The sequence below is a fragment of the Puma concolor genome, chromosome E2 (genome assembly GCF_028749965.1).
Source record: "Puma concolor isolate L17-30 chromosome E2, mPumCon1.1.hap2, whole genome shotgun sequence".
NCBI lineage: Eukaryota > Metazoa > Chordata > Mammalia > Carnivora > Felidae > Puma > Puma concolor.
The window spans coordinates 50,020,223-50,042,203 of record NC_141681.1 but is presented as its reverse complement, the minus strand read 5'-3'; the positions used below and the strand labels follow the sequence as shown (position 1 = coordinate 50,042,203).

The 21,981-nt window shown below is 51.7% G+C and overlaps 1 protein-coding gene across 2 annotated transcripts; it reads left to right on the top strand.

Moving 5' to 3' along the window:
- Positions 1–8,756: 8,756 nt before the first annotated feature.
- LOC112851338 (cell adhesion molecule CEACAM6-like) lies at positions 8,757–20,759 on the top strand. Of its 2 annotated transcripts, XM_086689955.1 has the most exons (10): positions 8,757–8,919; positions 9,763–10,122; positions 12,384–12,662; positions 12,898–13,152; positions 15,921–16,199; positions 17,674–17,794; positions 18,773–18,825; positions 19,121–19,152; positions 19,580–19,621; positions 19,880–20,759. In XM_086689955.1, exons 1-10 carry the CDS (start codon positions 8,856–8,858, stop codon positions 19,943–19,945), a joined length of 1,551 nt encoding a protein of 516 aa, XP_086546081.1. In that variant the 5' UTR covers positions 8,757–8,855; the 3' UTR covers positions 19,946–20,759. The 2 variants fall into 2 exon arrangements, with proteins under 2 accessions (XP_086546081.1, XP_086546082.1); XM_086689956.1 differs by lacking the exons at positions 12,384–12,662; positions 12,898–13,152.
- The last annotated feature ends 1,222 nt before the right edge of the window (positions 20,760–21,981 follow it).

The following is a 21,981-nucleotide window of genomic DNA, read 5'->3' as shown; positions in this document are numbered from 1 at the left end:
CCTGTCTGAAGCTTTCTCCAGCCTTCGGGATGTCCTTCCTGCTGGGGTGACATAAAGGCAGGTTGTCAGAGGAACGCCAGGGTTTGGGACCCAGACTTCATGCTCTGAGCATAGCCTTCCCGGACACTGCCCATGACGTCTAGCCCAGTACCTCCCAGCAGTGTCCACTTTTCTCCCTGAACGGGATCTTATCTTGAAACACACGTCCTCCCCATACATAAGCATGCAGGTCAGAGGCAGAGGGCTTCCCCCACCTAACTCTCACCCAGGCTCCCATGGTGATGGGACAAAGTGTCTCTTCCACCTGGTCCACAGGCCTCGTCCTGCTGTCCCACCTGCAGCCTCCTCCACACACCTGGGCCAGCGGCTCTCAGTCCTTCCCTGAGGCCCCCGGTTGGGTGCCCATGTGGATTCGCTCGCATCAAGGTGCCCTGTTCACACAAAAGCGGTCCAAGCACCAAGGCACCGCACCCACGTTTCACAGGTGGGTTTGCCATCACCCACTTGTTTCTTAGTCATGAGATGAGAGGTAAGAAAAACAAGCTGCAAAGTATCACGTCACTTTTAGCTCTGTGATGCTCCTATCGCAATGCACACTATGTTGGATTAGACAGGGTGACGCCTCTTGTTAGTTTCCTCTTGGTGCTCTAGCAAATTATTGTAAGCTTAGTGGTGGATGTCAACACAAATCAAGGTGCCCACCTGGCTGTCTCTTCTGGAGGCTTAGGAGAGAGTCTGTTTCCTTGTTTTTCAAGCTGTGCCGTTGGAGGCTGCCCACGTTCCATGGATGTGGCCCCTTCCTTCACCTTCAAAACCAGCAGTGCAACATCTTGAAGTCTCTCTGTGTCCTGTTTCCACATCACCTCTTCTTCTCTGGTTCTGCCTCTCCTGCCTCCCCCTGTCACTTATATAAGGACCCTTGTGGGTGCCTGGATGGCTCAGTGGGTTAGACTTCCAACTTTGGCTCACGTCGTGATCTCAGAAGGTCGAGCCCTGTGTTGGGCTCTGTGCTGACAGCTCAGAGCCTGGAGCCTGTGATTATGTGTCTCCCTCTCTCTCTCTACCTCTCTCTGTGTCAAAAATGAATAAACATTTTTTAAAAATTTAAGAAAAAAAGAAAGAACTCTTGGATTATATTGGCCCACCTTGGTAAACTACCATAATGTCACAATCACATGGTCCTTAACTTAATCTGCTAGTCCCTTCATCATTGAAATAATCACAGATTCTTGACACGAGGGATGTGGGAGTCTCTGAGAGGCCTCTGTTCTGTCTACTGCACCCCCAAGGCCATATTCACCATAATCGTTCATGACAAACTGCTGGTGGGCAGCCTGGACTTGGTCATCTGACCACGGAGTCACTGCCTGCAGGGATGTCCACAACACCATCACTGCCCTGAGCCAGTGATGAAGGCCAGTCCACACTCCCTGCAGCCTTCTCCACCTCTTCCTTGTTAGTAATGCTCCTTGTTAAGAATGCAAAGAGAGTGGACACAACTGGAAGATCACAGCTCCCAAGCCTTGGGAATAGTTCGGTGAGCATCAGCACCTTGGACAGGTGCCCCAGCCACCCTCCTCCCAGGGGTTGAGCAGGGAGGAGGCAAGAAAAAGAGACTCTGGAGAAGCTGCCTATTGCTTTTCTACATAAGAAAGATGTAATGAGGGGCACCTGGGTGGCACAGTCGGTTAAGCGTCCGACTTCAGCCAGGTCACGATTTCGCGGTCCGGGAGTTCGAGGGCCGCGTTGGGCTCTGGGCTGATGGCTCAGAGCCTGGAGCCTGTTTCCGATTCTGTGTCTCCCTCTCTCTCTGCCCCTCCCCCGTTCATGCTCTGTCTCTCTCTGTCCCAAAAATAAATAAACGTTGAAAACAAAATTTTTTTTAAAAAAAGAAAGATGTAATGAGGCAGAATGCTATCACGGGGATGAGCTGCTTCTGCTCTAATATCAGTCATAAGCGCTTTGCACATGTCTGGATGTTACTGTTGGCACGTTCATTACAATTCCCTGCGTGGCTGTTAGCTGCATCCAGAGGGTGGCCTTGGGGAGTCTGGGAGGCTGCTCCAGCCTCTTGGGGAACCTCCTGCCCCCCGAGAGTCAGGCCACTGTCTTGCATACAATAAGGAAGGAATGGGGGCTCCTGGCTGGCTCAGTCAGTACAGAATGAGACCCTTGACCTCAGAGTCGTGAATTGGAGCATTGGGGGTAGAGTTTCCTCAGTAAAAGAAAAAAATGGAAAATAAAAGGAAGGAATGTTTCATGATTAGCTTCTGACCCTTAGTGCCTGACCTTGGAAACACACTCATCACCCGGCCTGGAGCACCCCCTAAGCACAGCATCCTGTTTCCAAGCCCCAGCTGAACCCCACAGGCAGCAGGGCTGAGCAGAGCCCCTGGGCTCTTCTCCAGCTCCTCCTTGCTGAGCCCTGTGCGTGGTGTCGGAGTCCTATGCCATCTGCCTGCCCTTCCCAGCAGAGCAAACATTTCACCCAGGGGACAAGGGGGGACCTGAAGATCTCCCAGGGGAGAATCCAACATCTGAGGGTTTCTGCATCTGCCTGTGACCCCTCAGGGGAAGAGATAAGACAAGGGCGCTCACAGTCACCCCCATCTTCCCTTTTCCCCATCCACATCCCACCTGCAGAACCAACTCTGATGCTACAGACCCAGTCTTGCCCTTCCATGGGCTCGGGTGCATTCTGTCCACTCACAGTGTCCAATATAAGGTCAGCTGGGTGCTCTGTCTCTATTATTTCTTTCTTTCTGCTTTTAGCTGGGTTCATTTTGCTCTTATTTTTCTGGTTCTTCTAGTAGGAACTTACATTATTGATTTGAGATATATCCTTTCTTGTAATGGAAGCATTTTGTGCTAGAAACTCCCCTCTCAGTGTCGCATAAGCTGCATCCCATAGATACCCTCAGATACCTTTTCAGTCCGCACGCTTCCCTTCCACTTCTGGTACCCAGTGGCACCGAGGTTCCATCCTTTTTTTACGGAACATAAGCAGAGGAGGGTTTTTTTTAGTATATTTAATTTAATTCTGTGTGTTTAAATGTTTTTTTTTTTTATTTTGAGAGAGAGAGAGAAAGAGAGAGGCCATGGGTAGGGGAGAGAGAGAGAGAGAGAGAGAGAGAGAGAGAGAGAACCCCAAGCAGGCTCCGCACTCAGCACAGAGCCTGCCTTGGGACTCAGTCCCACGACCCTGGGATCATGACCTGCCTCAGATCAAGAGTCAGATGCTCAACCGACCAAGCCACTCAGGCATCCCAATTCTGTGTGTTTTTAAAATTTCCTTTGAAATTTGCTTTTTGACCAATAAATTATTTACAAATATGTAGCTTACTTTCCAAATCTTTTAGGGATTTTTTTCAGTTGTCTATTATTAATTTCTAGATTCATTACCATTTTCCGAGAACATACTCCGATTTCAGTATTTTACATTTATTTATTTTTGAGAGACAGAGAAAGAGCATGTGCAAGGGAGTGGCAGAGAGGGAGAGGGAGACGCAGAATCCTTAGCAGGCTCCAGGCTCTGAGCTGTTCGCACAGAGCCCGATGAGGGGTTTGAACCCACGAAGCGTGAGATCGTGGCCTGAGACGAAGTCAGACGCCAAACCGACTGAGCCACCCAGGCACCCCAGATTTCAGTATTTTAAATTTGGTGCGGGGCGCCTGGGTGGCTCAGTCGGGAGAACATGTGACTCGATCTCAGGGTCGTGAGTTCAAGCCCCACGTTGGGCTTCCTGCCGTCATGCAGAGCCTGCTTTGGATCCTCTGTCACCCTGTCTCTCTGCCTCTCTCTCTCTTTCTCCCTCTCCCTCTCTTCCTCCCTCTCTCAAAAATGAATAAATATTAAAAAAAAAAACAAAGTAAATTTGGTTAGATTTTCGATATGATACCAAACATGAGCTACAGAGAATGATGAATTATACATCTCCTTTGGCCATTCTTTAATAGTAGGTCAGCTGGCAATAAATTTTCATACTCTCCCTTCATCAGGGAATTTCCTTCTTTCCCCATTCACTCCTGAGGCTAATTTTAGCAGGCGCACAATTTGAAACATGTGCCACTTCCTTCTGGCCTCCATGCTTTCAGATACAAAACCTACTGTCACTTAAATTAGTGTTCCTTAGTGCGCAAGGGGGGTTTCTCTGGGTGTCTTTAGGATTTTTGTTCTCTTGTCTTTTATTTTCAGAAGTTTGTTACGTGCCTTAGTGTGACCGCTCACCGTGTGTGGGGTTCTGACTCAGCCTCTTGGGTTGTCATTTCCTCAGATACCTTTTCAGTCCGCACGCTTCCCTTCCACTTCTGGTACCCAGTGGCACCGAGGTTCCATCTTTTTTTTACGGAACAGATCTCAGGACTCGGCTCATTTTTCTGTCTCTTCCTCTCTCTTTTTCAGGAGGAATAAATTCTATGGATTTGTCCTCCAGTTCATTGATTCTACCTTGTACATCGTCATGTTACTATGAAGTTCACCAGTGAGGATTTGGTTTTGTTTTTGTTTTTTTTTTTTTTAATTTTTTTTTGGTTTTGTTTTTTTAAATATTGGTTACTGTAGTTTTCAGTTTCATCATTTCTATGTTTCTTTTCTATTTTTCTTTTTTTTAATTTTTTTTTCAACTTTTTAAATTTATTTTTGGGACAGAGAGAGACAGAGCATGAACGGGGGAGGGGCAGAGAGAGAGGGAGACACAGGATCGGAAACAGGCTCCAGGCTCCGAGCCATCAGCCCTGAGCCTGACGCGGGGCTCGAACTCACAGACCATCTATTTTTCTTGAAGACAGAGAGAGGGAGTGCATGGGTGTGGGAGTGGAGGAGAGGCAGAGGGAGAGAGAGGGAGAGAGAGGGAGGGAGAGGGAGAGAGAGGGAGAATCTCAAACAGGCTCCATGCCCAGGGTGGAGCTCGACTTGGGGCCTGATCTCACCACCCTGATATCATGACCTGAGCAGAAATCAAGACTTGGACACTTAACCAATTGAGTCACCCAGGTGCCCCTGTGTGGTTCCTTTTTATAACTTTCTTTTTTTGCTGTGGTTTTCTTTTTTCTTTTTCTTTTTCTTTTTTTTTTTGAGCAGCCTTGACGCCAGTGTGGCACTTGAACTCGTAACCCCTTGATCAAGAGTCATGTGCTCTACTAACTGAGTCAGATAGGCCCCTCTCAATTTTGTTAAAGAATTTATTATCGGTTATTGAAGTGTTCTTTTAATGATATTTACTTGTTAAATCTTCGTTGGATAATTCCACAGTCATTGGGATTGGAGTCAGTAATGATCTTTTCTCAGTCAAATCGTGATTCTCCTGGCTCTTGGTATGATGAGTGATTTTTTTTTATTGTATCCTGGATATTTTGTTATTGGGTTAGTAGATTCGATAATATTTAAATCTTCATGAAAAATTTTTTTTATGTCTTTATTTTATTTTGAGAGACAGAGTGAGTGTGGGGGGAGGGGCAGAGAGAAGGAGACACAGAATCAGAAGCAGGTTCCAGGCTCTGAGCTGTCAGCACACAGCCCTACCCCGGGGCTCAAACTCAGGGACAGCCCAAGTCCGACACACAAGGAACTGAGACACCAGGCGCCCCCCCCCCCGCCTTTTTCTTATACTTTCAACAGGTGGATTTTCTTATATGTCAACTATAACACAATAAGGTCGCTAAAAATTGTATCTACATACATGAAATAGTAATTAAAGTATACTTTGAAAATACAGAACTCTAAAAACACAGAGCAGGACGTTTTCTTCCACATTTTCCGCATGGTCCAGCAGAGGGCGGCAGAGAAACTCCGCAGCCTGGAGCCTTGGGTAGGGTGGGGGCGGGGGGGGGGGGCGCTGCTGATGCCCCTTGGCGCGCCCACTCCCCAGCAGGGTCTGACCCTCCCAGCCTCACCCAGTCACAGTCCTCCTCGCTCTCCAGGCTCCCACACTGACCTCCGTCAGCCCCTCCGGCCAGTCGGGTCTGCCCGCTGAGACAGGTCCCTCTGTAGGCAGCTCAGCCCCCCACACCCTCTGTCCTTCGCGGGGCAAAGGCCCACCCACACTTCCGGTCTCAGCCAAAAGATCACTTTGTCAGGGGTGCTGACGTGACCCCAGGCCAGCTGAGACCCCGTTACTTGCTCCTGTCACACTAGACGCTTTCCCTTCACGGCTCTTTTCTCCATTTTATTGTACTTTATTTTCAATCTTATTTTAAAAAATGTTTTTTTGATGTTCACTTAAGAGAAAGACAGCCGTGAGCAGGGGAGGGGCAGAGAGACAGGGAGACACAGACTCCAAAGCAGGCTCCAGACTCTGAGCTGTCAGCACAGAACCTGACGCAGGGCTCGAACCCACGAACCATGAGATCAAGACCTGAGCCAAAGTGGAACACTTTACTCAACTGAGCCAACCAGGCGCCCCTTTTTCCACTTTACAGAGAGAGAGAGAGACAGAGAGAGAGAGAGAGAGAGAGAGTGGTAGAGAGGCAGAGGGAGAGAGAGAATCCACGCAGGCTCCACACTCAGCAGGCAGCCGACAAGAGGCTCAATCTCACCGCAGAGAGATCATGACCTGAGCCAAAATCAAGAGTCGGACATTAAATCAACTGAACGACCGAGGCTCCCCACCTTCCCTCCATTTTAAGGGTGTCCTCAGAGCCATGATTTTCTCTGGGTGCCTGTGGCCCTGTTTCAGGATCTATGTCTGTCCTGTTCTCTTTGGAGTCCCCAGGACCCAGCCCCGTGCCCCGTGCCTGACCCTGTGCAGGATGGGACAGGAGAACCCAGGATCTACGTTTGTTTCCATCTCAGAGGGGCTGAGGGTCTCCTCCCCTGTAACAGAGGAAGCCCTGGGAACCCTCAGCTGAGTCTCCAGGTGGGCTCTGTGGGGAGGCCTAGAGCAAAAGCACGGACACAGATGACACGGATGCATTCCCCCCCCTCCCGCCCCGTGCTGTGATGAGGAAACAGGGCATTGTGGTGTCCAGCCCCCTCCCCCCAAGCCAGTGCCTCTTCCAAAGTCTCAAGAGACTCTACTGGGTCATTCCTTGAAACCTCAAGGACAGAGAGCTCCTCCTAAGGGAGCACATCTCTCTGGGTGGACAATTCTCCTGACTCACGATCAGGAATCTTCGGGATGGTGCCTGTCCACTCCCTGGGCTCACCCTACCCTGGAATGGAGTCAGGCAACCCAGGACCCACAGGGACCAGGACCCAGGCTGCCCAGGGCTCAGGGCCCACGCATCCTTTGGAGCCAGGTCAGGGTCCCTGGTGCAGCCCCAGGATCGCCTCCAGGGGGCGACATAGGGACACGCAGGCAACATACAGGGAATTAAAATGTGAAGCTGGCTTTGTTTGCCTAAGGAGGTAGAGGAATCTGATTTCCGTCTCTTTCTCCAAGAGACCCTTCTGAGTCCCTCCCATGTGGCTGTTCTGTCCTGCCCACTCCTTCTAGGGGACGAGGAGCACCCTGATCTATCAGGGGTCCCTGTGCAGCCCCCACTCCTTGCCATGGGGGAGACAGGGTGACCACAGGAAAGTCCCTCAGGCAGAGGACACGGGCTGCCCAGGATGCTCAGGATCACACGGTCAGCCTCTCGGCCACAGTGCAGCCAGCAGACACGTAGAGGAAGGGTCTCCTTACGATCTGCCCTCCAGGATCAGGGAACTTCCCGCCACCGGACCTCCCCCCATCTCTTCTCTTCCTGGGACACACAGGAAACTGCCTGCACACCCGGAACCTGAGCTCCTGAGACACTTGGTCCCGGGTGTCGGTCCCTGGAAGCGGAGACCGGGCTGGGGACACCCAGGGATGGAGAGTGGGTCCCTCACCAGTCATCACCCTGCTTGCCCTCTTCTCACCCTCAGAGCATTACTGTGACCTTGCTGCCAGGAGTCAATGCAACTTCCCCAGAGCATTTGACAACACTGGGGGGAGCCGGTGCCCCGCTGGGCTTCTCTGACACAGATGGAAAGAATCCCCTGGGTTTGGGGCCCCTGGGGCTCTGTGTGCGGTGCTGACAGACTGGAGGCCAGGACTCAGCAGAGGCCAACACGGAGTAGGGAGGAGGCTCGTCCTCTGAGAGAACCAGGTCCCCGTCAGCCTGGCTATTCAAAGTGTGCCTGGCCCAGGACAACCAGCCTCACCTGAGAGCTTGTTAGATGCGGACTCTCAGGTCCCCACCACACTGCTGAGTCAGAATGTGCATTTTACAGGATCTGCAGACCCTCTGTGGGTGCAGGAAAGAAGGAGGTGGCCCCACTCCCACATCCTGGGGTCTCAGCCTGGCTGGCCATCTGCTGAAGCAGCATTTCTAGGGGTCACCAGGGCATTGGCGGTCTTTAGAAAGTTCCACAGGTGATTCCGATGCCCAGTGGGGGTAACATCCCTGTGATGAGAGTTCCTGGGGTAGCCCCTCGGGCTCCTGCTCTGAAGAGAAAAGGCACATAGGGAGGAGAGAGGGCTGCAGGGGGCTGACTGTGCGCCCCGACCCTGAGCTGCGGGGAGCGCCCAGGACACCAATGCCACAGGCTTGTGCTTGTCCACACAAGGGCATTGTGTGCGCACTCGCATATGGTGGGAAATTCCAGCTGAAGAGGGAGAGGCCTCAGCAATTCGCAGGGAACCCAAACGTAGACGAAATGAAAGGGGAAGGAGACCAGGAGGGCAGGAGTGAGGGGAGGGGAGGGGGAGGGACCGGGCAGAGACCCCGCCCCTGCCCACGTGACCCGGCCAAGCGCTCCTGCCCCCAGAGGCGGCTCAGCACAGATGGAGGAAGGACCACAGAGCCAACCTGTCGTGACAGCGGTGCTCCTGAGCATTTCTGGAGCCGAAGCTCTCCTCACAGAGGGAAGGACAGAGCAGGCAGCAGGCGGCATGGAGCCCCCCTCGGCCCTTCCCCGAGGAGGGCGTGTCCCCTGGCAGGAGCTCCTGCTGGCAGGTAAGAAGGACGATCCCCTGGGTTAAGGGTGAAGGGAAGAGAGAGACTGGCTGCGGTCTCCCAGGGGAAGACGGGGCGCCGAGAGGGGACATGGGAACAGGGCAGGGCAGGAGAGGGGGTTCCCGGCTCAGCAACAGGAAAATCTCATGATCTGGAAGAGGCGAGCGAGCGACGTGCTGTGTGTCCCAAGTTACTCATCACTGAGGGTTGAATTTTGGACACGATGTGAGCAAGCAGGGACCCTAAACGCTGCCCCTCCCACCAACCTGAGATATTGACAGATCAATGCTGGGCCCTGGGAACACTCATTCATTCATCCACAGGTATTTGCAGCCGGCCCCACCACTGGGGCACAACACAGATCAGAGTCCCTGCCCTCCCTGAGCACACTTCTCTGGGGAGGAAGACAGACAAGCAAAGACACAGTATGGGAGGTCGGGCACTGACAGGCCATGAAGGGAACAGAGCAGGGAAAGGTCAGAATGTGAAGACAGAGGGTCTTTAGAGGAGGCGGTGTGGGCAGGCCTCTCCCAAGGACCCCTGAGTGTGAGCAGGTACCTGAGGTCAGTGAGGGAGTGAGCCCACGGACATCTGAGGGAGAGTATTGGAAACAGAGGAAATCACAAGTTCAGAAGCGCTGAAGCCATGGCGGTCGTGCCCTGACCTTGACCCGTAGGACGCGTGCGCACGCTGTCACACACACACACACACACACACACACACACACGCTCACCCCTGGGCCCAAGGCTGAGCGATTAGGACCTGCTCAGTCTCCAGGGCCACATCTTTCCGTCCCAATACATAGGCCAAATATTGATCCAGGTCTTCTCTCTTCCCTCCTAGTCTCACTCCTAACCTTCTGGAACCCTCCCACCACTGCCCAAGTCACTGTTGAATCGGTGCCGCCCAATGCTGCCGAAGGGAAGGACGTTCTTCTGCATGTCCACAATCTGCCTGCCAATCTTATAGGCTATGGTTGGTTCAAAGGGACAACTATAGATCCCCGTACGGAAATTATATCATATGCAACAGACTCACAAGAAATTATCCCAGGATATGCACACAGCGGCAGAGAGACATTATATCCTAATGGATCCTTGCTATTCCAGAACATCAACCTGGAGGACACAGGATACTACACCCTACAAATCATAAAGAGGAATGTTCAGGTTGAAAAAGTAACTGGACAGCTCCGTGTATATCGTGAGTAATTCCTGTCACCTCTGATGTCGGGTGGAGTGAATTCTACTTCGTACACACAGCATTGACAGGCCTGGACTGTGCCTCCCTTCCCTTCTGCATTTTGTTCCAAATGGTGTTTGAGCATTTAGTGCAGGACACACACAGTAGAGATGAATTTCCTAAGATTGCAACTCCTTTCCTGGAATCCAGACTCTACGACCATCTGAGAAAGACCATGCAGGTCACAGTCAAGGCCAGGCCCAAAGGGGCCCTGGGATCCTCACTAGAGCTCAGCCCAGAAGGCCCTTGCCCAGAACAGTGCCTTGGGGCTCCTGAGTCTCGTGACCCCGGGGACTCTGTGCCAGGGTGGGGTAGGGCTCCTGGGCAGGGCTGACAGGGAGCAATGATTTCCCAGCTGCCCGAGTCCTGAGCCTCTGAGCTGGTCGCCAGCCAGGGCTCAGTCTCCAGATCTGCATCTGGAGAGAGGCATGGGCAGCACAGACATAAAAAGGCTCCAGTCCATTAGCCAACTGCTGTGGGGGACTTAGGAGACTCCAGCGGAGGGTCAGCACCCCCAGGGAGGAACAGAGCAGAGAGATGCTCTTGACGGCTCTTCCTCTCCCAAGAAGGAGGCCCAGGGAGGGAGCCTTGTCTTGTGGAGGCAAGAGTAAGAGAGGCCATTTGAGTGGCCGGCCGCGATATACCATTTTAAGGCCAGGTATTTAAGGATGGTTAAAGTTTACTTCACAGGCATGGCAGGTGGAGATCATTTACCATTATTCCTGTTGTATTAGGGGGAAACTGAGGCCCAGGGAGGTATAGTCACTGAATCAGGGTCACACAGGCTGATGGGCTGCTGGGCAGCACAGCCCCGTCCTCTCCTCCATCAGCGGGAAGGGTGCTGGTGTGGGCAGTGAGAGCAAATAGAGGCTCATTCTGTGTTCACTCTCCAACTAATGACCCCCAGCAGCAACCTGAGTCAGCATGCCCCTGCCGCCCCTCAGGTGGCCCATCCTCACCTCCCTGTGTTGGACTTGAAATCACTGAGTGTTTCCTGGTGTGTTGGTGTCGCTCCCACTGGGGTGGAATTGCCTTCTCCTTCTGACTCTGCACCTGAAACCAGCACAGGGTCCACGTGTAACCAAGTCACTTGCTTTTGTTTAGGAGGGAAGGCGTGAGGGGCGCCTGGGTGGATCAGGTGGTTGAGTGTCCAACTTCGGCTCAGGTCCAGATCTGCTGAGATCAAGCTCTACATCGGGCTCCCTCCTGTCAGGGCAAACCTTTTGGATCCTCTGTCCTCTCTCCTTCGATGCCCCTCCCACCCCTCTCTCTGTGTCTCTCTCTGTCTCTGTCTCTCAACAATAAATGAGCCCTAAAAAAATTATTAAAAAAAAATAGGAGGGATGGAGTGAACAGTGTGGGTGCCTCTGTTGCTGGAGGAGGGCCAGGCCTCCTAGGATCCTGCACCAGGTTGCCTTTCTGAAGAGATGTGGTCATTCATTCGCTCATCACCCCTCCTTCCTGCTCATGCTCTGACTCTTTGCTTGATGTTGGACTCTGCTCTCCCATGTATGGGATCACTGTCTCACGGCAGTCATTATCAAAGCCCCTTCAGGCCCTGGGCCCAAGTACTGAACTGACCTCTGGGCTTGCTTCTGGTGTCCCTGGGTGTCATTTCTGCTCAGATCCCCATCCCCTGGCCAAGCCATCAGGTCTGCGAAGAACCAGGAGAGGTGCCGTGTTGGGGGATTGGGGGCTGTCTCTGACTCTGTCCCGCGTCTTCCACGACAAAACTCTGCTCTGTGATTGACATTTGAGAATCTCTGTGCTTGCTCTCAGACACACAGAGCAGGGGGCTTTTCCTTCTGTGAGTCCTCAGATCCTCTCGCATTTGTCTTGAGATTCACAGATCTGCTTTATTCTTTTTTTTTTATTTTTTTAAATTTTTTTTTCAACGTTTTTATTTATTTTTGGGACAGAGAGAGACAGAGCATGAATGGGGGAGGGGCAGAGAGAGAGGGAGACACAGAATCGGAAACAGGCTCCAGGCTCCGAGCCACCAGCCCAGAGCCCGACGCGGGGCTCGAACTCACGGACCGCGAGATCGTGACCTGGCTGAAGTCGGACGCTTAACCGACTGCGCCACCCAGGCGCCCCAGATCTGCTTTATTCTTAAGGACTCGGGTTGGCAGACAGATGAGAGAAGGCAGCTCTGATTGAAGATGCCTTTGGAGGAATCACAGGTACCACACAGGGCAATGTTCTCTCTGTTGTCTACACAGCGGAGTTACCCAAACCCAACATCACAAGCAACAACTCGGACCCCGTGGAGAACGTGGATTCTGTAGTATTAACGTGTGAACCTCGGACTCAGAACACAAGCTACCTGTGGTCAGTAAACAGTAAGAGCCTCCCGGACAGCGCCAGGCTGGAGCTGTCCCTGGACAACAGGACTCTCACTTTACATGGTGTCACAAGGAATGACACAGGACCTTATGAGTGTGAAACCTGGAACCCAGTCAGTGCCGGTCATAGTGACCCATTCACCCTGAATGTTCTCTGTGAGTAACTTGTATTCCTACATGGCCCAGGCTGCCAGCCCAAATCCACGCTGCCAGAGGCCAGGCCACATGTGTCCTTCTGGGGTCTGAGTACCTTACTCTCACCTAGACACCCAGGCTGGCCATGGCTTCTGACCCAACTTAGCTGGACACTGTGGCCCCTATACACACCCAGATCTTCCTCTTCCCCTTCCCTTGGATTACATCACATGTGGCTTTATTCTGTTTGCTCCAGATGGCCCGGATGCCCCCACCATTTCCCCCACAGACTCCTATTACCGTCCAGGGGAAAACCTCAGTCTCTCCTGCCACTCAGCCTCTAACCCGCCTGCACAGTATTCTTGGATTATCAATGGGAGCCCCCAGCCATCCTCACAGGAGTTCTTTATCCCCAACATCACTGTGAATGATACTGGATCCTATGCCTGCCTTGTTTATAACCCTGGCACTCGCCTCAATAAGTTCACGGTCAAGACTATCACAGTCTCTGGTAAGTGGATCCCTGAAGCATTTACATCAAGCACTGTGGTGGAGATCTTCCTGGTTTCCAGAAAAGAGCCTAGAAGAAGTTATTTTGCATTTGCTTGTGACTCAGATCTGTCCTTGAACTCTCCCATCACATGTCTGCAGATGCTTCCTCCCTGTGCTGTCTGATTTCTCATGGCAGATCTTGAGGTCTGAGATCTGAGATCTCCCAGTCCAGTCTGCAGTGTGGGGAGGGGATTCTGTCAGCTCCCAAAACCCCCACACATATAAGGCGCCTTTGCAGGTGGGGAAAAAAGAAGGGTCCTCAGGGTCAAGTTGCTTTTTGTTGTTGTTGAATTGCAGAAGTGTTTTATATATTCTGGATATTAATCTCTTACCAGCTATGATTTGCAAATGTTTTCTTCCAGTCTGTGGGTGCCATCACTTTGTTATTGTTGTTGTTGTTGGTGGTGGTGGTGGTGGTTAGGGAACTTTAGTTGACACACAATGTAACACTAGTTTCATGTGCACAACATAGAGATTGGACAACTCTGTGTTATGCTATGCCTACCACAGTGTAGCTACCATCTGTCACCATGCAATGCTATTAAAATACCATTGACTAGGGACACCTGGCTGGCTCAGTAGGTAGAGTATGTGACTCTTGATCTCGGGGTTGTGAGTTCACGCCCCACATTGGGTGTAGAGCTTATTTAATCTTAAAATCTTTAAAAAATTAAAATAATAAAATGCCATTGACTATATTTCCTATGCTGTCTATTTCCTTCCTGAGTCCTGTTTATTCCTTAAGTGCTACCATCACTTTCTTGATTGTGCCTTTTGGTGCACAGAAGTTTTCTATTTCAGTGCAATCCAGTTCATCTGTTTTTTCTTTTGTTGTCTTTGCTTTGGGTGTCACATCTAAGAAATCATCGGGAAATCCAGTTTCAATAAGCTTTTGCTTTATGTTTTCTTCTAAGACTTTCACAGTTTTGACTCTTACGTTTAGATGTTTGATCTATTTTAAGTTAGTTTTTGTGCATGATGTAAGGTCAGGATCCAACTTCATTCATTTGCATGGGTATCCAGTGTTCCCAAGACCATTTCTTGAATAGAAGTTTTTCTCCATTGAATGGTCATGACAACCGTACTGAAAATCATTGGACCGTATGTATCAGGATTTGTATCTGGGGTGCCTGTTGTATCCCATCGGTCTCTATGTCTATCTATATAGCAGGCCCACATTATTTTGGTGACTGTAGCTTTGTAGTCAGGAAGTAGGAGTCCTCCAACTTTGTTCTTTTTCAAAATAATTTTGGCTATTTGAGGCCCCTGAGATTCCATGTGACTTTTTGGAAATTTCTATTTCTGCAAAATATTTCCTTAAGAATTTAACAGGGGGGGCACCTGACTGACTCAGTACAGTGGATCATGCGACTCTTGATCTCGGGGTTGTATGTCCAAGTCCCACGTTGGGTATAGAGATTCCTTAAAAATAAAATCTTAAAAGAAAAGCATTTGTTACGGATTACATTGAATCTGTGGATCTCTTTGGGTAGTATTGTCATCTTAACAATATTAAGTCTCATCATCCATGAACATGGGATGTCTTTCCCTTCATTTGTGTCTTCTGTAATTTCTTTCAGCAACGTTTTCTAGATTTCCATGTATACTCTATTGCCTCATTCTTTCATTCCTAACTATTTTATTCTTTTTAATGTTATTGTAAATGAATTTTTTTCTTGATTTTGGGAGGAAGGTATTTTTAGTGTATAGCAACACAATTGATTTTTGCCTGTTGATTTTGTATCCTGCAAGTGTGTTGAAATTGTTTATTAGTTCAACAATGTTTGCAGAATCTTTAGAGTTTTGTACATATAATTTCCATCATCTACAACCAGACCTCATTGTACTTATTCCTTTCCAATTTGATTGCATTCTATAGTTTTTCTCCTAATTCTTTTGGCCTGGACTCCTTTCCTCTGTTGAACATGGGTGGTGAAAGAGGCATGTTTATGTACTATCTGATCTTAGAGGAAACACTTTCCGTGTTTCACCATAGAGTATGAGGCTAGCTGGGGGTGTTTCCTATAAGGCCTTTATTCTGTTGCAATCATTTCCTTCTATTTATAAGGGTGCCAGTATTCTGTATACAGTAACCGCTTCTTTACAGAAGTTTTTCACCATGAGAGTCAATCCACAGTGGTGGAAGTGAAAGCCTTCTTCAGCCTGAGAAATCCTGTAGATTGAAACTCTTTAATTCCTAAGGTGATGAAGACTGGGTGGGCTGCTCTGATTTCCTAATAAATTATAACCGTGCAAATACCTTCCCTACTTTACACAAAGCTGCTGGGGACGCAGAGATAGAAGGCCTGCAAGCCTTCCTCCCCACCATACACGAAAAGGTATATAAGGAGTGAGGCTTGATCTATTAAAGTCATAGAAGTTCAAGAAAGGAATCACACAGGAGTCCATGGGAAGAATTCCACCTGCTGATGAGGATGCTGGACATGGGCTAAGAGGTGTGTGGTGCTGATACTACAGAGATGTCCAGGCAGACCAGGCAGATGACTGAGGGCCAGAGGGGGACCTGAGGGTCAGAGGGAGAGGTACAGCCCCCTCCTTATAGATCGCCACCTGAACAAAGACACTCATCCTTCTGCAGACATCAGGGCCATCCTCTGGGGCACCTTTACAGAGCTCCGTGGGGCCCTAGGAGTGGCCGAGATCTTGGAAGAAGGAGCATGGCCCCAGGCCCCCTCTCATTCTGTCACCTCCTCTGTTTCTCCACAGAGCAAGTGTCCCAGCCTACTGTCCATGCCAGCGACACCACAGCCACAGAACATAAGGACTCTGTGGTCCTGACCTGCTCTACAAATAACACAGGGGTCTCCATCTGGTGGTTTTTCAATAACCAGAGTCTAAAGCTCTTGGAGAGGATGAAGCTGTCCCCGGACAACAGCACCCTCACCATAAGCCCTGTCAGGGTGGGGCATGCCGGGAATTATCAGTGTGAAGTTTCCAACCCAGTCAGTTCCAGGAAAAGTAACCCCGTCAGGCTGACTGTGAGCTGTGAGTAACCCTCAACTTCTCCCCCTTCCTCCCTGTATATTTCATGGGCAGGGGATGTGTGTGAAATAGAATACCGGTCTGGGGGAGGTGGGAGCCTCCTTCACAGCCTCTACAGCAATGTGGATGAGATCCCCGGAATTAGACTAATCTTGTTAACATCTTGGTTCTGCTTTATACCAGCTGTGGGACCTCAGACAAGACACTCAACCTCCAAAACCTAAGTTTCCTCATCTGTAAAACTGGAAAGAACAGCTGGGTCTTAGGGCTGTTCTGAGGGTTGTCACTATGAGGTTAATGAGATCTTAAATCCTGAGACAGCATCCTACACAGGTTCAAGGCTCAATCAAATTTAGCAGTTCTTGATCTTTTGTCATTGACGTTGTTGTTATTAGCCGTAACGTCCCGTGGAGCTGGGATTAAGTGTTGTCTCAACTCGGTCCAGTTCTGTGACCTTCACTACTTTACTGAAGCCCTTGACACTCTCAGACCATAATTTGCACAGTGAGGTTGACACCTGGCCGCCTCATGGAAGCAGCAGATGAGATAAACACAAAGTATTTCCCATGTGCCTGGCCCAGCGCTGACCTCGAAAGCAGTCAGCTAGTTTTATTTTCACTAATCCGTGTTGAGTAGACAAGTAGGGGCCTCCCTCTAAGACCATCGATAGTGATGGAAAAGAAGAAATGGGGGAAGAGGCATAATGTGAGAGGAAGAGAGAGAGGCCTTAGGAGGAAAATAAGCAGGATGTTGGCACTGACCACAGTTTTGGGCAGAGGAGGGCAACATGAAGATTCAAGTCCAAGGTTTCACTATGAGGAGTAGAAACGACACAGCAGGGACACCTGGGTGGCTCAGTTGGTTAAGCTGGCAATTCTTATGGGGTTTTTTTAAAGATTTTTTAAAGCTTATTTATTTATTTTGAGAGAGAGAGAGAGAGAGGGAGAGAGATGGAGTTAGGGAGATGCAGACAGAGAGGCAGAAAGAATCCCAAGCAAGCTCCGTACTATCAGCACAGCATCCAATGCGGGGCCAGAACCCATGACCCATGAGGTCATGGCCTGAGCCAAAGACAGATACTTAACCAACTGAGCCACCCAAGTGCCCCAAGCGTCCAACTCTTGATCTCAGCTCAGGTGATGATCCCACGGTTCGTGGGTTAGAGCCCCTCGTTGGGGCCTGCACTGAAAGCAGACACCCTGGTTGGGATTCTGTCTCTCGCTCTCTCATGCCCCTCCCCCTTCTTGCTCTCTCTCTCTCTCTCTCTCTCTCTCTCTCTCTGTCTCTCAATAATAAAAAAACTAAATGACACAGCAGGCAAGCAGGTTGGGATGCTGTAGGGATAACACACACCACCCAGACCTCAAAGTCTTTCCTTCCTCCTTAACCAGGCCCTTCCCCCCGCCCCCAAGCCCCTCATGGCTTCAGCAGATATGACTTGGGACTCATTCCTCCTCCCTTTTGCTTCTTATTTCAGATGGAAGAAGCCCCACGGGCCTCCCTGTGGGGACCAGTGTTGGCATTGCAATTGGGGTCCTGGTTGGGGTGGCACTCGTGGCCTCCCTGGGGTATGTCCTGCTCCGGGTGAAGACGGGAAGGTATGATGGCATTTCCTACACACGATCCTGTCCACCACCCCTCCCCCACCCCAGCGGACTCACCAGCAGGCAGACGCCGTCCTGACCCAGGATTCTGGGCTGGGTGTCCCAGACCTCCCAACTGCCCCCTGGATTTCTCCTCTGATCACACCCGGCTCCTTCCTCACCAGCTGCTGCCCGGGGCCCTTCCTCCACAGCTGCCTCTGTGCAAAATTAGGGACAATCACAGAACAGCCCCTCAGGGTTGTCCTGGTTCGCTCAGCAACCCTACAGCAGTGCTCGGTACTAAGTGCACGGAGACCGGTACCTGCCGTGGTTTGTCAGTCCACATGCCCTGGGACGGGGATTTGCAGCCTCAGGACCGAGGGTGGTCCTGGCCAAGGTCACACAAGGGAGAGTGAAAGAGCCTGACAGGCCGGGTGGGGTCGACCCCCAAAGTGGCACATGCGGGAACCACGGTGCCTGATGTGTGACACCGCAGACCCTGGGCCCCGTCAAGTAGAGGTCCTGGGACAATGCCCCTCGTCCATGCAGATGGAGATAGAGCACGAGCCAATGTCAGTCTTCAGCGTCTTCTGGCCTGAGGACTCGAGGATCTGGCCACAGCGGGGGCACCGCATTCAGGGATCTGACATACCTGGGGCTCCCCAAGCGTCCTGCACACGCAGCTGGCCGCCTTGACCCTTCCAGTCACTCAGACCCTCATGTGTGATTCCTTTCCTGGGCCCTTGATCCCTTTTCGGGACACTTTCTCCTAGGTGTCCGTCCGCTGCCCGGCTTCCTCTCTGGTCCGAGGATACATGTGCTCCGAAGGCCTTTTTTTATCCCTCTCCTGGGCCCTTCCCCTCCTAAATTGACTGGTGGAGAGATGGGGTCTCTAAGCCCTGCTTGGAATGAGGACCCTCCCTGTCCCCTGTTCTGACACCAGAGCTGTGACCTCTCCCTGCCCACCTCACAAATAAGCCTGATCTTTCCTAGGGCCAGTGGCCAACGTAATCACAGAGAGATGGGGCACCCAGCCTGCACCCCTGGTGAGTATCCCTTCAGCCCAGGCAGCACAGGGAGCCCCTCGACCTGCCCCCAATGTCCACTCCTGCCAGTCACACCCTGGGGCCTCTGACCACGTCCCTGGGGCTTCAGTACAGGGGACCCCAACTGGCCATACTCCCTGACCTATGGAATCTAGGTCACGGCTCAGCACCTCCCAGACCAGCACCAGTGGGTCTCCCTGTGGGAGGTGCTCCTTCCCTGGTTCTCCGAGAGCCGATGACCCGGTACCTCCTGGGAGGGTGGACCCTGGGTGCTAATTCCTGTTTCTGTCCCCAGGTCATGGTCCAGTCAGCAGCTCCACATCCCCGGTAAGCCCGCCCCCTCCCCACTGGGGTCTAGGTTGTGCGGGCGCAAGGCAGAGAACCAACGAATTCAGCAGCACAGCACACACCCTGCTTCCCCCAGAGTAGCCAGGACAAGGCAGGGCCCGTTCTGCCCAGGAATGGGACCGTCTTCAGGGACAGGACCACTCCCCACCCCGTCCTGAGTGTCTCCTGCCACTCTGAGCTGGCCCAAGGGGAACCCTGGAGTCTGGCCAAGGACAGAGCACTGGGCACATCAGCCAGGGGTCCTGGGCTAATAGGAGTGGGGCAGGGAGTTCAGGAGAGACCGGTCTGGGTCTGGGGTGTGGGTCAACAGGCTTGGCGAAAGCTGCTCAAGAGGCAGAACGGGTCACCCCTGCAGAGAAATGACTCTCCCTCTGTCCACTGACACCCATTCTCTCCCCCTGTTCAGAGCGCCCTACCCAGCCCGAGGACAGCCGTTCCCATCTACCAGGTGAGTGTGGGCAATGAATGTTCAGGTCCCCCAAGCCCAAGGGGGCTGAGGATCTGTCCCCAGCCTGCCCTGCCTGTGCTTTCAGGTTTGGGACACAGCAGGGCAAAAGGGCACAGGGGCTAGTGGGAGGAAGGAGGGGCCTGGGGCAGAAACCTGCCACCCAGCCAGGTTCCCAGAGAGGTGGACGCAGGACCTGAAAGTCACCCAGACATGTTCTGAGAAGCCTGCGGGGTTCAGAGGCCTCTTTTTCTTTTACAGGAGTTACAACACCCTGACAGGAACATTTACTGCCAGATCAACCACAAAGGACAAGTGTCTTCTTAGTTTCCCCTCCCCTGGGAGCTACACCTTCCAGGGGCCTTCCTGAGACCCCAGACCCTGGGTGGGGTCAGGTGCCCCCGCCTGAGCCAGAGAGCCAGCTCTAAGCCCAGAGGATATTCAGGGACATGGACCCAGGGTCCGGGCCTTCCTGATTTCTGGAAGCCCCGACAGGCTGCCACGAACCCCGGATGGGCCAGGACAAAGGCCCCCATGTCCCAGGAAGTGGGGTTTCCCAGGGAGAGTATCCCGGGCCCTGACCCACCAGGGACAGCATGAGGGGATCTGATGAAACAGGACTCTTCCCCCTCCTTGGCCCTTTTTTGGTGAATGGTGATTTCTCTGAGCAGAAATTCACCTGAACCTCTGGGGCCCTTCTCTCCTGGGTCACACAGGGAAATGTTCCCTCTGAGTTCACCAAGCCCCCACCTTAGTCCCCTGAGATAGAGGAGGGGCGAGGGGTGTTGACATGCTGGGACCACGTTAACTAGAAAAGGAGAGATCACCAGAGCTGTGGCCAAACTATGACAGCACTCAGCGGTCCTCACCCTGCTCAGGGACCAAGGCTGGAGACACCTCCAGTGTCTGCACACGTGCACAGGGTTCTCAGGAGCACAGGACATGGGGCCTCTGGTGACCACACGAGGAGGAGCTTGGAAGGAGCAGCCATGGGCAGGCACACGTCCCAGGTGGGACCCCTTCATAGCCTTTTGGTGTCCTGAGCCCTTTGGTCCTCCTCACCCATCCCCGGTGGCCCTGACTGGTGGCCTTCACCAATAAACTTGCCCTGTCCCCAGATCCAAGATCCAGGGCACTGAGACCTGTCTGAAGCTTTCTCCAGCCTTCGGGATGTCCTTCCTGCTGGGGTGACATAAAGGCAGGTTGTCAGAGGAACGCCAGGGTTTGGGACCCAGACTTCATGCTCTGAGCATAGCCTTCCCGGACACTGCCCATGACGTCTAGCCCAGTACCTCCCAGCAGTGTCCACTTTTCTCCCTGAACGGGATCTTATCTTGAAACACACGTCCTCCCCATACATAAGCATGCAGGTCAGAGGCAGAGGGCTTCCCCCACCTAACTCTCACCCAGGCTCCCATGGTGATGGGACAAAGTGTCTCTTCCACCTGGTCCACAGGCCTCGTCCTGCTGTCCCACCTGCAGCCTCCTCCACACACCTGGGCCAGCGGCTCTCAGTCCTTCCCTGAGGCCCCCGGTTGGGTGCCCATGTGGATTCGCTCGCTTCAAGGTGCCCTGTTCACACAAAAGCGGTCCAAGCACCAAGGCACCGCACCCACGTTTCACAGGTGGGTTTGCCATCACCCACTTGTTTCTTAGTCATGAGATGAGAGGTAAGAAAAACAAGCTGCAAAGTATCACGTCACTTTTAGCTCTGTGATGCTCCTATCGCAATGCACACTATGTTGGATTAGACAGGGTGATGCCTCTTGTTAGTTTCCTCTTGGTGCTCTAGCAAATTATTGTAAGCTTAGTGGTGGATGTCAACACAAATCAAGGTGCCCACCTGGCTGTCTCTTCTGGAGGCTTAGGAGAGAGTCTGTTTCCTTGTTTTTCAAGCTGTGCCGTTGGAGGCTGCCCACGTTCCATGGATGTGGCCCCTTCCTTCACCTTCAAAACCAGCAGTGCAACATCTTGAAGTCTCTCTGTGTCCTGTTTCCACATCACCTCTTCTTCTCTGGTTCTGCCTCTCCTGCCTCCCCCTGTCACTTATATAAGGACCCTTGTGGGTGCCTGGATGGCTCAGTGGGTTAGACTTCCAACTTTGGCTCACGTCGTGATCTCAGAAGGTCGAGCCCTGTGTTGGGCTCTGTGCTGACAGCTCAGAGCCTGGAGCCTGTGATTCTGTGTCTCCCTCTCTCTCTCTACCTCTCTCTGTGTCAAAAATGAGTAAACATTTTTTAAAATTTTAAGAGAAAAAGAAAGAACTCTTGGATTATATTGGCCCACCTTGGTAAACTACCATAATGTCACAATCACATGGTCCTTAACTTAATCTGCTAGTCCCTTCATCATTGAAATAATCA